This window comes from Chenopodium quinoa, unplaced genomic scaffold, assembly GCF_001683475.1.
Source record: "Chenopodium quinoa cultivar QQ74 unplaced genomic scaffold, ASM168347v1, whole genome shotgun sequence".
In the NCBI taxonomy this organism is placed as follows: Eukaryota; Viridiplantae; Streptophyta; class Magnoliopsida; order Caryophyllales; family Amaranthaceae; genus Chenopodium; species Chenopodium quinoa.
Genome location: NW_018742890.1, coordinates 468,815 through 481,598, shown reverse-complemented (window position 1 = coordinate 481,598; position 12,784 = coordinate 468,815). Strand labels below are relative to the sequence as shown.

The 12,784-nt window shown below is 34.2% G+C and overlaps 2 protein-coding genes and 1 long non-coding RNA gene across 3 annotated transcripts; 2 read left to right on the top strand and 1 right to left on the bottom strand.

The window, feature by feature from the left end:
* The first annotated feature begins 647 nt into the window (after positions 1-647).
* LOC110726914 lies at positions 648-4,872 on the top strand. The gene is made up of 2 exons (XR_002512420.1): positions 648-3,036; positions 4,570-4,872. It is a non-coding gene; the product is annotated as an uncharacterized LOC110726914 (long non-coding RNA).
* A 1,954-nt stretch (positions 4,873-6,826) lies between these two features.
* On the top strand, positions 6,827-10,443 carry LOC110726913 (endoglucanase 16-like). Its single transcript, XM_021906444.1, has 8 exons — positions 6,827-7,688; positions 8,021-8,434; positions 8,736-8,813; positions 8,900-9,049; positions 9,216-9,324; positions 9,475-9,638; positions 9,740-10,071; positions 10,162-10,443. Exons 1-7 carry the CDS (start codon positions 7,470-7,472, stop codon positions 10,061-10,063), a joined length of 1,458 nt encoding a protein of 485 aa, XP_021762136.1. The 5' UTR covers positions 6,827-7,469; the 3' UTR covers positions 10,064-10,071; positions 10,162-10,443.
* Position 10,444: 1 nt separating this feature from the next.
* Positions 10,445-11,608, bottom strand: LOC110726912 (putative peptidyl-tRNA hydrolase PTRHD1). Its single transcript, XM_021906442.1, has 2 exons — positions 11,074-11,608; positions 10,445-10,786 (listed from the first exon to the last, which is right to left on the bottom strand). Exons 1-2 carry the CDS (start codon positions 11,443-11,445, stop codon positions 10,604-10,606), a joined length of 555 nt encoding a protein of 184 aa, XP_021762134.1. The 5' UTR covers positions 11,446-11,608; the 3' UTR covers positions 10,445-10,603.
* Between the last annotated feature and the right edge of the window lie 1,176 nt (positions 11,609-12,784).

Below are 12,784 nucleotides of genomic sequence, written 5' to 3'. Positions count from 1 at the left end.
ATGCAAAACAAATCCTCAAAAAAAGGCATGAATGTGAAAGAATTCAATGGAGTAATTGAAACCTAGGTATACTAGGTAGCTTACCTCGAAGATGCTTTAATGGAAGGGCGGCAATTGCGTATGGAATTGGTGGTGCGTATGGCGGCAGCTGCGTCGGGTGCTCCAATGGAATGGCAAGAAGAGGGAAGCAATGAAGAGGGACGAAGAGAAGAGGGACGAAACAGAGAAGAGAAGAGGGGACGAATTGAATGAAGAGACGTTGGAATTGAATGAAGCAGTATACCCGGGTTTTTTTAAAAAAAAAAATTGGCAACGGTTAACCGTTGCCAACACTTAACATTTTAATTTTTTTTTTTAATTGGCAACGGTTAACCGTTGCCAACTCTAACTATTTTTTTTTAAAAAAAAAAAAATACTCAATTGGCAACGGTTAACTGTTGCCAACTCTGAAATTTAAAATGGGGCTCATTTAAGTTGGCAACGGTTTTCATAAACCGTTGCCATAGGGGGTTGCCTATTTCTTTTTTTCTACTAGTGTATTTAAATAAATGGAACGTTTTTTTTTTTAAAAAAAATAACTTCTCTTTATTTTTTTAATAATATTCTCTCTACTTTTTAATAGCATTCTACTAACTAATGGTGGTGGGTGTGGGAAGTTGGGTGGCGGTGGGGGTTTGGGAAGGCGGTTGGGCAGTGGATGTTTGGGTAGGGGGCAATGGGGTGGGTTGGGGTTTTTATTATTTTTATTTTTTCTAAAGTGACTAAACATTGCTGACGGAGTATGGGGGTGGGGAGGAGGCTGCCGGAGAATGGGGTTGGCTGGGGAGGGATTGGCGGGTTGGGGTTTTTTTAAAAAAAAAATCTTTTTTTTATTTTTTGACTAATTACGTGGTGACACGTGTTCATTAAACAAAAAAATTACCTCTTTAATAGGTTACAGGTCACTTGGGTCCAATAAAAGCAAATGTCTTATAAATTCGGATTATTAAATAATAATACGACTTTGGAATTATTAAAAGCAAATAGCTCAAAGTTGAGATTATTAAAACCAATTTTTTTTTTCTTATAACAATTATGGTAATTATAGAAAATAGGGGTTTTATTTTTTAACCATGAATTTTATTGGGGCACTACTACATTTTTAATCAAATGCAACGGCTAAAATATGGCTAATGCAACGACTACATAGATAGCCGTTGTAATAGCTAGATCTATCGCAACGACTGCTTCATACTTTCTCTATAGAAGGGTCTAATGCAACGACTAAGAGGTAACCGTTGTAATAGGGAAATCTAATCATTAAAATATAGGCGCGTAAAATAATCCCTCCTAAATTTGCCCCAAAATTAAAAGCCTTCACATTTTCCTAAAAAACCCATCCAATAAAAGGCCCACTTAATTTATCTATCCTTCATAGTTCATACGAGTAATAATCATAATCAACTAGCTGTTATCTTCCTTAAAAAAAAAAAAAAAAAATAGCTGTAAAAAGAAATTAAAAGAAATTAGTTCTCTTCCTCACCCAAATTTACAAATTCGAAATTCGAAAATTACGAGCAGCATTTGAATTAGAGGAGTGATAAAGAAAGAGATGTGAGAAAGTAGCTAGAAGTATATTCCTCAACCACCGTCAGGCGTCAGCTAGCCAGAGGAACGACATTTTACGGTAGCAGCGATGCCGGAGATAATATACCTGCCGAGGACGGTCCATTTTATATTTTCGTCCAGCGATTTGTGTATCCTTTGATCCGATGGTGTCCCTCAGTCTCTACCGGTTTTCAGCTTTTCATAATGTAAGTTTTCGCCCAAAATTAAAACCCTAGATTCAAATTCACCTCTTTGTTTTTTTTTATTTTATACTGCTCAAGTGTTTAAATTTGTTGGTGCAATTTTACATTTCTCTGTGTTTTTCAATCAAAATTTGAACACCGTAATAGTTTCTATGGTTTAAATTGTCGGAGAGGAGCAATTGGGAAGAAGAAGCAAAAATAACTCCTTTCAGTTTTCTTATAATGAAAAATGTTGTAGTTCTCAAAACTTGTGTGGTATGACATTAATTCACATAATACTTTTTCAATTTTCTAATCACCTGTTGTTCTTAACACCGCTAATAATTATTCTCAATGATTATTCTCAATATAATTAAGATATGAAAGTGGTAATGCTAAACGCTTGAACATGCTTCTAAGGTAAATTACTTGTGTTTTTTATTCATTAGATTTTTTCTAGATTATTGCAATTGGTCGATAATTAATTTACAATAGATGTTAAGTGGTGACTCTAAACCTGTTTCTCTTTTTTTCCCGGATTTCAAACCATTCCAGAGCTGTATGAGTTTCTCTCAAGCCTCAACATAACTGACCTGATGCATACTAAATTATGTATAAAATGTCATGTATTGGATACAAATGTATTAGCATATTTAATTGTGAGCATTATCTAAACCTGTCAATAATAAGTTTGATTCGCTAATTCTTAAAAACAGTCAGTCCATTACCATTAATTTAGCTTAATGTTACATTAGAAGAATAGTCTTCTCTCTCTCCTTTGGCTTAATGTCAGGTTTCCACTAATTGCTTGTGAAAGTTGTACATTGATTGATAGCTCATGGGGTGTGTTAGCCAGCGGTATGCTCACGTTCTAAACAGCATCAAGGTCACCCTTATTGATGTATATATTTATCATTTACTTGTCATTGCTTCTCTAAACATTAGTTATTTGCTTATGATCTCAGTATCACCCTAATTACCTCCCTTCGAAACACGCCAATGAAATTTTGTCATCATTTGATATGTGATTGAGAGAATATGCAGCAAGTCACTAGACAAAGGTTATTCATATATTTCTGTCATCAAACGCTTTACAATGTTATATTGTAAATAGGGCAACAAGTCTGCAGTTTCATTAGTCTTTGAGATAAATCCTTATGTTTAGATATCATGAAGAACGTGGATGTTCAAAATGTCTGTGCAGAGCAAGAAAAGGTTGGAACAACTGATTTTATAAATGAAAACCAAAGAGCTACTCCGTAATAAGGTTAGCAACCATTTATTTTGATCTACTTGTCAAACAAGTATTGTATTGAATGGTAAATAGAAATCATTTATATGAATTTTCAATCATAGTGGAATCTTTGAATTAGCGATACTTTGAAAGAATATTGTTAGATATGCCCATATATATTTTATATAAGCAGACAAAACATTCCTTATATTTGATTATGTATTTTGGGTGGAGCACATAATAAGAGAAGAGAATATGATATTGGCTCAAGAAATCATAAAATTGTTTTGTGAGCTAATTGCAGCCCACCTTCCCATTATCAAGTCTCAAAGGTTATTCTTCCTCCCCTTAAAACTGATTGTATAAGAAAGAAAAAGTTATAGAAATTGTACTAGACTAATCTGGTTATCTTGGAATTGTGACTTGTTTCATACTCGATAATCCTTTTGAATGTAGGCTATTGGTGTTACGGTATATTTCTGTGATTTTCTTGTGATGTTGAAACAACAATTATTCTTATATTGATATTGACTTATCAAAGCCGAAGTATTTACTTTTGGGATGAATATACATTTTTTAAAAAAAAAAACAAGAAAGCATATGGGTTTGATATAGCAACAGTTGATACTTCGTTTATTTATCAACAGTTTATATATGTTTATTTATCAATAGTTCATATTTGTTTTAACTATCAATAGTTGTTTTTTTATTACGTAACCAAAGCTGATGGACTTTGTAACCTTTGTTCACAATACCTATGATTCAGCAACTAGAGGCAAAAATGAAAGTAGGGGCCGTTCCTCAAGTTCCTTAGTTCAGACCGTCATCATTTGAGCAGGCTCAATTGTTTGTCTTCATTATCTAGGAGTGTGTAGCCATAGGTTTTCGGAGTAGTTCTTATAGCTGATTAGTTTTTTAATAACTGCTTGACTTTATTTCTTTCAGTTGATTTCTGATTCAATTTTGGAATTTTTATTTCCTTTATATGTTTGATTGTGTGATGCTGAGTAAATTCTATACTAAATGTGCATATGTTGAATTAGGGTCAATTTGGATGAACTTGTCTCTTGACCTATGATTTGTATGATTAGTATTATAAGTTAACTTAAGTTTATGCATAAAAATATTGCTGAAGGAAGAACATAATTAGCTGTAGCCTTAGCTTTCCCTACCTCTTTATTAAGATTATATTAATGCTTTAAATTACTCAGCTTGAAAGTATGTTTCTTTCATCTGTGTGCAGTGAACTAGATAATTGAATGAATTGTAAAAGCCTTGTCTGCTTGGGATATCTTAAATTCTACTTCAGGAGGTTCCCCTAAACCCTAAACAATAAAGTATGCCGTTATAATCTGATTTGTCATAGTTTTATTTTGCGTGTTATTCGATATGGTGGAATGGGATAGCTCTGATTTTTTTCCTAGTTGCAGATTTTTTTTCTTTGTTGCAGGTTTCTGACTTACTTCAAGTTCCTTTCTTTCTTCTTTTTTTTTTCTTTTTGTTTTTTATTTGAGTGCTCGATTCTTCTATTATCCCATTTTGATTTGTTTGTGTTTTGTTTATCAGGGGATTTAGATCCATTAGATATGTGTAAATAGTGCTCTAGAGGTGGATACTGAAACTGAAGAAGATGCTTCCCAAATTATTCTCGAATTGCTTTACTTGAGAAATTGGAGTAGCAGAGAAAGAAATGATAATGTTGCCCAAAGAATTGCTGAAAATATTGTTTGGGGGACAAAATTATTTAGTTTTAACTTTTAATTGTTTTTTTTCTTAGTTTAACTAGTGATAATTTAATTTTGTAAATTTCCTTATAGATAATAATGTACAAACTTTAAATTCATATTAATAAAATCCTAATCTTTTTTTTTATTATTATTATTAATTTAATGATAAAAAATTTATTTTTATTTGCACTAACGAATTGATAATTAACAGCTAACTAACAATAAATAAATATATATACATATATATGCAGCCGTTGCATTAGGTCTCATTATTATGATATTTATTAGAGAGTAATCTAAGACAACGGATAGATGATGTCGTTGCATTAGGTATTGCTCTAATGCGACGGATTATATTGGCCGTTGCATTAGGTACCAAAAGCCGTTACATTAGGTATAAGGAGGTGCAACGGTACGGGGCTGTCGCATTAGGCCTAACACAACGGTTTTTGGTGCTTTATGCAACGGATTTGGGGGTTGCATTAGATAAAAAATGTAGTACTGGGGGTAAAGAATGTTGTATTTTCCTTTTATTTATGCGCAAAATTAAAATATTCGTCACTTTTTAAGTGGCCAATTTTGACACTAGCATGATAAGCTCTCGTGTTAGTCTCTTTATGGGACAATTCAGTGGGGAAACATGTTCGATGCATAATCTAATTAACAAATGAATTAGTCTAGTTGTGTTTGTTGGTTTGTATGTATGTTTTTCTCATTGCTATGATGTATCATGCTTATGTGATTTCCTTTATGTTTATAACTAAGCTTTGCTGATTTCGTGATATGTGTGTGTTTGGTCTTGTCATTATTTTTGCCCTTTGATGACCCATTTATGGTTAGTAGGGATAGTGTAAAGAGAAACATTTCAGGTAATGCAGCATTTTCATGTTGTGGAATTGAGCGAAGAGTGATCATGGATTTCTTATCCACTCGTTTATGTGAATTTATTTGCCAATGAATATTTTATCGGTTAATGGTTTTCGAAAATTTGGTTGATTTAAAGGACCTACAATGATTCCAAGTTGAGGTTTAACTTTACTTCGTTTTGTTTTGACTTTGTTTGACTTTGAGTTTATTTTGTTGAATTTTGACTTAAGTTTGAAAGATTTTGAAAAGTATTTTGTGGCTCACTAGCTATGAGAGTCATGATGGCATGATTACACTGATGTTTACGCAAGTAGGATGGAGGATGCATGCTTAGGTTGTTGTGATTGTTGTACTTTTTGAATTCTACTTGCTAAGCTTTGGAACTTTGTGAGCTAGAAGATAAGCTTGAACACCTTGGTGAAGAACTTGAAGGTGATTGTGTTGCTGGCTGGATTGGGCCTTCTTCTCCACTTGGGCCATATGGAAGTATGTCTCCTTGAGCTTGTGATATATCATTTCAGATCCATTGTCATTGTGCTCCTTCATCAAATATTAAGATTATTAACTTCTTGGATTCAGGCTTGAATAGACGATATCCTTTATTTGTCACACTGCATCCATGCATCACCTCCATATCAACACATTCATAAAAATTATTATATCCACTAATTTTTAATCAAGCCTGATATAATTTCAAAAGCTATAGTTTTTATTTTTTTTTCTTAGAAATATACATAAGGTAAGTCTTTGTAATATGTTTTCATTAAGTTTCATTGCATTAAGTATTATGAGATTAATCATTTATATGCTACTATTGTAATTACACCTCCATTTTTCCCACATGAAATCTTAAGAGAATAAGTTGCAAGTGGAATCTACATCCTCTGTTATCTTAATTCCATATTACAAGAGTGAGAATTAGGACATCTAAAGGGAAGATAGATAATTAGGCAATGCCATGTTTGATTTTCGTTGAATTGTAGAGGGATGGCACTATGGCTGTGCTTACACTTACGATATTTTATTTTTTTTATTTTTTTTTTAATTAAAAAGCTATTTAAAAAAAGTAAATTTATTAATATTCAATTATTATGTATTTTACTAATATATATATTACTAAAATACATAATAATTGAATATTATGTATATATATATTTAACACAGTCATTATTTATGAAAATGAGAGCTATTGGAAAATAAAATTTTACCCCTACTTAGAGAAACCAAACATGAGTTTGATGACTCCAAATGAATTTTATTTATGATAGGATGAACGGAAGATTCATTGCAAACATGAACAACCTAGATTTAATTATGTTATTACCGTAGATTTTAGGGTCGCTTCGATTTTGTTGGCATGGCATGAGTGAATGAGTGATGTAACGCATGTAAGTAAGCGGTATTTGACTGTTTAATTTTGTATTGACAGGGCCCAAAATGGAGAAAGGTAGCTGTGCACTAGATTATAGACATGGTCGTAATTGTAGGATTGCCCTTCCTGTGGATACCTCAAAAATATAGGTAAATCTCTATTAATAACACTAAATCATTAAGAAAATTTAGGACTCCGTTAATAGTGGGTTGGCTCTCCTTGTAACTCTCCCTACATATCTTTCCAATGTTTTTCCATTCCTTTCAAAAAAAAAAAAAAAAATCTCATTTTTATCCTTTTTTATTAGATTCTTCGTATTAATAAATCATTCTCTTCAGAAAGAAAAATTGTAAAAAAAAAAAAAAAATAAGGAAATAAAACAATTATCAACATATGCTTACACTTAATCTGCTCATTAATTGAATTCGATTCAAAACAAAATATTAAGGAGCCAATCGAAATTTGATTTACAAGCCAGGGTAAGCAGCTAGGGGTATTAAATGAAGATTACATCTAAAGCTATAGCGCCATGGATAGCATTAATGGTGGCGTTGTTGTGTGGGTTAAACAAGAAGGCTGTAGGACAAGGATTCAACTACAAAGACGCATTAAGCAAGTCCATCATTTTCTTAGAATGTCAAAGATCAGGAAAGTTGCCTCCTACTAACAGGGTCCCCTGGCGCGGTGATTCTGGCCTCGAAGATGGCAAGCTTGCCAATGTCTGTATTGACTGTATATCATTATATAATTATCGTCATATGTTCTCTTTCTAACCGTCCTCCTCCCCTCGCCCTTAAACAGTTACATTCACACACTCAAAATATCAACTCTTGAATCATGAGACTCTCATAAACAATGAAAGATATATGCAAATGCAACAATGAATATATAAGCAACAATGAAATTCAATAGCTACGCATATTTCCCTAAATATTAAAAGGATGGGTTTATCAAGAAGATGGTTTTCATTAGACCATAATTTATTCATAAGTTCTTCTTTTTTCATACTAAATTCAGTGATTCATATTTAACATTACAATAATACATGTAGGTGGACCTGGTAGGGGGATACTATGATGCAGGAGACAATGTAAAGTATGGGTTACCAATGGCATTCACAGTGACAACACTGGCATGGGGAGCCATCTTCTATGAATCTCAGCTGCAGGCTGCAGGGGAGCTCCAACATGTCCGAGATGCTATCAGATGGGGAACTGATTATTTCCTAAAATGTAGCTCCAGACGCAACCGCTTATACGTGCAAGTTGGAGATCCCCTGGTGGATCATCAGTGTTGGATTCGCCCTGAGAACATGCAATCTGAACGTCCAGTCTTGCAGATTGACGAACATAAACCTGGCACTGAGATTGCTGCTGAAACTGCTGCCGCCATGGCTGCTGCTTCCATTGTCTTTCGCAAAACTGATCAGCCATATTCTCGCCGACTCCTCAACAAGGCCAAATCAGTAATTTTCCTGCTTCTCTGATGCGTAGCAATATGTCATGAAAATGTCACATATTCCCTAAGTCACCAAAATCATCAATTCCAACCCCATGATAATATAGCGAGTAATTCCTCAAACAAAAATATATATATATATATATATATATATATATATATATATATATATATATATATATATATATATATATATATATATATATATATATATATATATATATAGCGAGTAATGCATGCATGATATCAAATATTAATAATCAACCTAGTGCATCAATGCCTCATCCACTACTGGTCCCTGTGTGCAGCTCTTTAGATTTGCTGGAAGCTATAAAGGAACCTTCGATGGAGAATGCCCCTTCTACTGCTCGTTCTCTGGCTTTAATGTAATCTCCTATCTCTCTGTCTAGACTACGCATTTCTCTATTCTAGATAATCAGGCTTTGTAAAGCAGCCAACTTTGTACATGCAGGACGAGATGCAATGGGCAGCAACATGGCTGTACAAGGCCACCAAGAACCAAACCTACTACCATTATATTGAGGATCAGTCTATTGATGCTACCATAAGCGAATTTAATTGGGACCTCAAATATGCCGGAAGCCAGATTCTTCTCACAGAAGTAAGTTCTCACTGCAGATAAAAGGCAGTCTTGCAATTTTCCTCGGATTTATAGGTCACAAAGCAACATACATCTATATACAATCAGTAATTGCATTATAAATAAAATATCAGCTTGACTGTTTTTCAACAAAAAAATCATTGCCATGATAATCCTCTGTTGGCAGCTGTATTTTCAAGGGCAGCAGACCTTGGATGAGTACAAGAAGATGGCTGATAGTTACATATGTTCAGTACTCCCCGGAAGCCCTTATGCCCAAGCTCCCTTCACTCCTGGTACCCATAATTACTACTATATTCACTAAGACATAGCTCACATCCTGTCAATCCTTGCATAACAGCATATGTATCATGTAATGTACCCAACATTTATTAGCATTCTGATGTTAGTCCTTGCTGCTGTTTTTCATAATTGGTGATCATCAGGAGGACTGCTTTACATGAGAGATGGAGCCAACTTGCAATATGCTACAGCTGCCGCTTTTGCATTCAGTGTCTATGGTGATTTGCTTGCCAGATACAACCAGCAGGTTATTTGTGGTGGCAAGCAATTTGGTTCTGCTGACCTCCTTGCTTTTGCTAAGAAACAGGTACTCATATCAATTATCTCGTATCTAAAATTGACTACCTTCATTATGAGCCCAAGAGTTACTGTCATACTAACGTATCAAGTGATGGGTGGGGCATGCAGATGGATTATATACTGGGAGCAAATCCACAGCAGAGGTCATACATGGTAGGATTTGGAAAGAATTTTCCACAACAGCCACATCACAGGGGAGCATCAAATCCTATTTTGTCAAAGTCTGAAGTAGTGACTTGTGCTAAAACTTTTATGGACTATTTCACTAAAAATGCTCCAAACCCAAACGAACTCACTGGTGCCATCGTAGGCGGTCCAGACAAGAGTGATAATTTTGAAGACCGGCGTCACATTGGGAACATGGAAGAACCCTGTACCTATATTAACTCTCTTGCTATTGGCGCCTTGGCTAGATTAACATCCTCATCCTAAGATACCAAGTACATTACCTAGCTCACATTTCTCAGTATATAATGCATTTCTATCAGTCTGTTAATATCTAACTTAGTCGCCACGTGTGATCTGTGCAGCACTTACATGGTTGAATAGAACTTAATGGCATGCAACACATTCCCCACATCATATGAAGACCAGGGATAAGATGATTCCGTGATGTCATCTCTTAGGTGGATGTTAAGTAATTATGGTAATGACTAATAAGCACAGAGTTTTATTTTGCATGTAAACAAACTCTGCAAAGGACTACAACCAGCTCAAATATCTATATACACAGAGTAATATATTTATATGTATATGCGGACATGCCAAACAATTGTGTGCAACTAAATTCAGAAAACACATTCAATTTTTGTCACTTCACCTTACTCCTCCATTCAGTGGATTTGTAAAACCTCAAGAAATGTGATTTACAATTGTTTGCAATAAGCCAAGTACTCATACTCGTAGCTAGAAATTCTATGGCTCAAAGTTCAGCTCAGAACAGGTAATCATATCCTATAAGATTAACAACAATCACTTACAAAGTTTTAACTTTCTAAAAAAAGGCGATACCACGGATTTAGGATATGGCTTAGTGGCTATGCATGTTGGATAATTCTCAGGCTGCTCGATCCATAGTTTGTGTAAAATCCCAGCAGTCTTGAGCTTTTCTGAAAGATTCACAATTTGAGTCTCCCCTTTAACTTCCAGTGTAACCTGTTCGTCATCCAAGTATACCACTCATTAACATTCCCTCCTCATAAATCTTATTACAACAACACTAAGCTAATGTAAACATTTATTAACAAATATATAGACAAATTTTCGTAATATACCAATGACATAAAGACCCTACACGATAGATCATAGATTCAAATCCCTTTCCCTCGTTTGTAATTTGTAATGCTCTTGCGGCTCATTCGGACCAAAACATTTCAATTGAATATACAAATATGATATATAAACAACTACTTGGTAATAAAGTAATGATAATTGAGAAATACCTTGTGCATAGAATCGAGAGCAGGAGGGGAGCAATAGAGGAGAGTGGAAGGGTCATCTTTGTGCTCCCAAATAGCAGCAACAGAAGCATGGCATCCTTGGGTCACCACACTCCCAACAGGCCACGTGTCAATCAGGTCTCTCCTTAACACCACGTATTGGACCACCACATCTTCCGCCGCCGCCGTCTCCGACGAACTTGCAGTTGCATCGGCGCTCATCCTCCGCCGTGTTGCGGTGGCGGTTAATTGAATGTTTTGTAAACCAGATTTGCAGAAGCACTGAGCTTTTTCTCTTTCAGACAAATTCAATCTTGCTGGTAATGGTATTGATGCCTTTAACCTTACCAATGAAGGCAGTGTCAATATTCCCATCTCTTTTTTTCTTTTCTTTGATTATTTTTTTTTTTTTTTTTTGACAATTTTATCCTCAAGTCTTGGTTTTTGATGAGTTGGGTTCAATTTCATTTGTTGGGCCTTTGATTTGTTCCACCCAAATTATAAATGTTTTGCCATTGGACAAATAGTATATCGAGTACAAGTAGTTTGTGGACTATTTATACAAAAAAAGTCATTTAAATTTTTTTCTTAAATGTGTTAAGAATCTTAGGATAATTGATAATACGGAGTAGTGTATAACAATAGGATAGTTTGAGGAATATGTCATTAGAGTTTAAGAGTTTTTATCAGTTGCAAAAATCTTAGAATTTGAATAACTATATAATGTTACTAAAAATATTGTTTTAGAATTTCAATAAATTTATATTAGTATATCACAATTATCAACCAACATCAACAATGATGGACGTCATAATATTATAAATTATCAACGACAACTATGGTGGGTTGGTGAGTATCCTGAGATAACCCGATGAATGTAACCGGAGAATTTATTGGAACCTTAGATTGACTATAATGAATAGACAAAAGCATGGGGACAAGATAACTAAAAGTAAAATATTAAAATGAAATGATTATTAATTACACTTACCGACACGTGATTTGAGCACATATTTCCAAATTAATACCTCCTCCATTTCAAATTAGATGAAACGTTTTGAATTTTGACACTATTCACAAAGTCTACATGCTTTAATTAGATTTTATGATTTATAATAAATAAAAACAGTCATGTGAGATTGTAGGAAATTTTTCAAACTCATCTTTGAGCCCTACTATGGTTCATGCTTTTAGGCATGGCGGCATTCCAAGGAAAAGAAGTTAGAGATAAAAGAGTCGCCAACAAGTTTTAGAAACTTGTAAACCGTTCACGGGTGTGAAGGCTACACCCCATTCACGATCACGGAGATCGCTAACTCCATAATGGTCCGGAACCATGACTGGACGTTCGGGGATTATGGTACAAATCCAACCTAAAAGAGATTGAACCCGTCCTAAATAAGCCTCTACTTAATTCTTATGATATTCATGTGCGTTTTTCGATCAACATACATACATCAAATTAATCCTAAACCTGTTTAATCTAAGTTGGTTGATTATTAATGCACAATCAAATTTATTATTGGTGTTCACTTGAATTAAATCATATTAAGCCTAAATTAAAATTATTAATTATCTTATTAGGCGTGATTTCAAGTACGAATTCTCTTTAAACCTGCAAAAAGGGGCGTGATCAAGCAATAGTATTAAATCATGAATAATCAAGCAACATATGATTAATACAACAATCATCATCATAACATCATCATCAAAA

Bases quoted from the DNA above. Each gene is read 5' to 3' on its own strand.
- LOC110726913 (XM_021906444.1), top strand. From the start codon at position 7,470: ATGAAGATTACATCTAAAGCTATAGCGCCATGGATAGCATTAATGGTG. The intron at 9,050-9,215 runs GTAAGTTCTCAC...CTCTGTTGGCAG, and splicing joins GCCAGATTCTTCTCACAGAA to CTGTATTTTCAAGGGCAGCA. The intron at 9,639-9,739 runs GTACTCATATCA...TGGGGCATGCAG, and splicing joins TTGCTTTTGCTAAGAAACAG to ATGGATTATATACTGGGAGC.
- LOC110726912 (XM_021906442.1), bottom strand. From the start codon at position 11,445: ATGGGAATATTGACACTGCCTTCATTGGTAAGGTTAAAGGCATCAATA. The intron at 10,787-11,073 runs GTATTTCTCAAT...GATGACGAACAG, and splicing joins CTCTCGATTCTATGCACAAG to GTTACACTGGAAGTTAAAGG.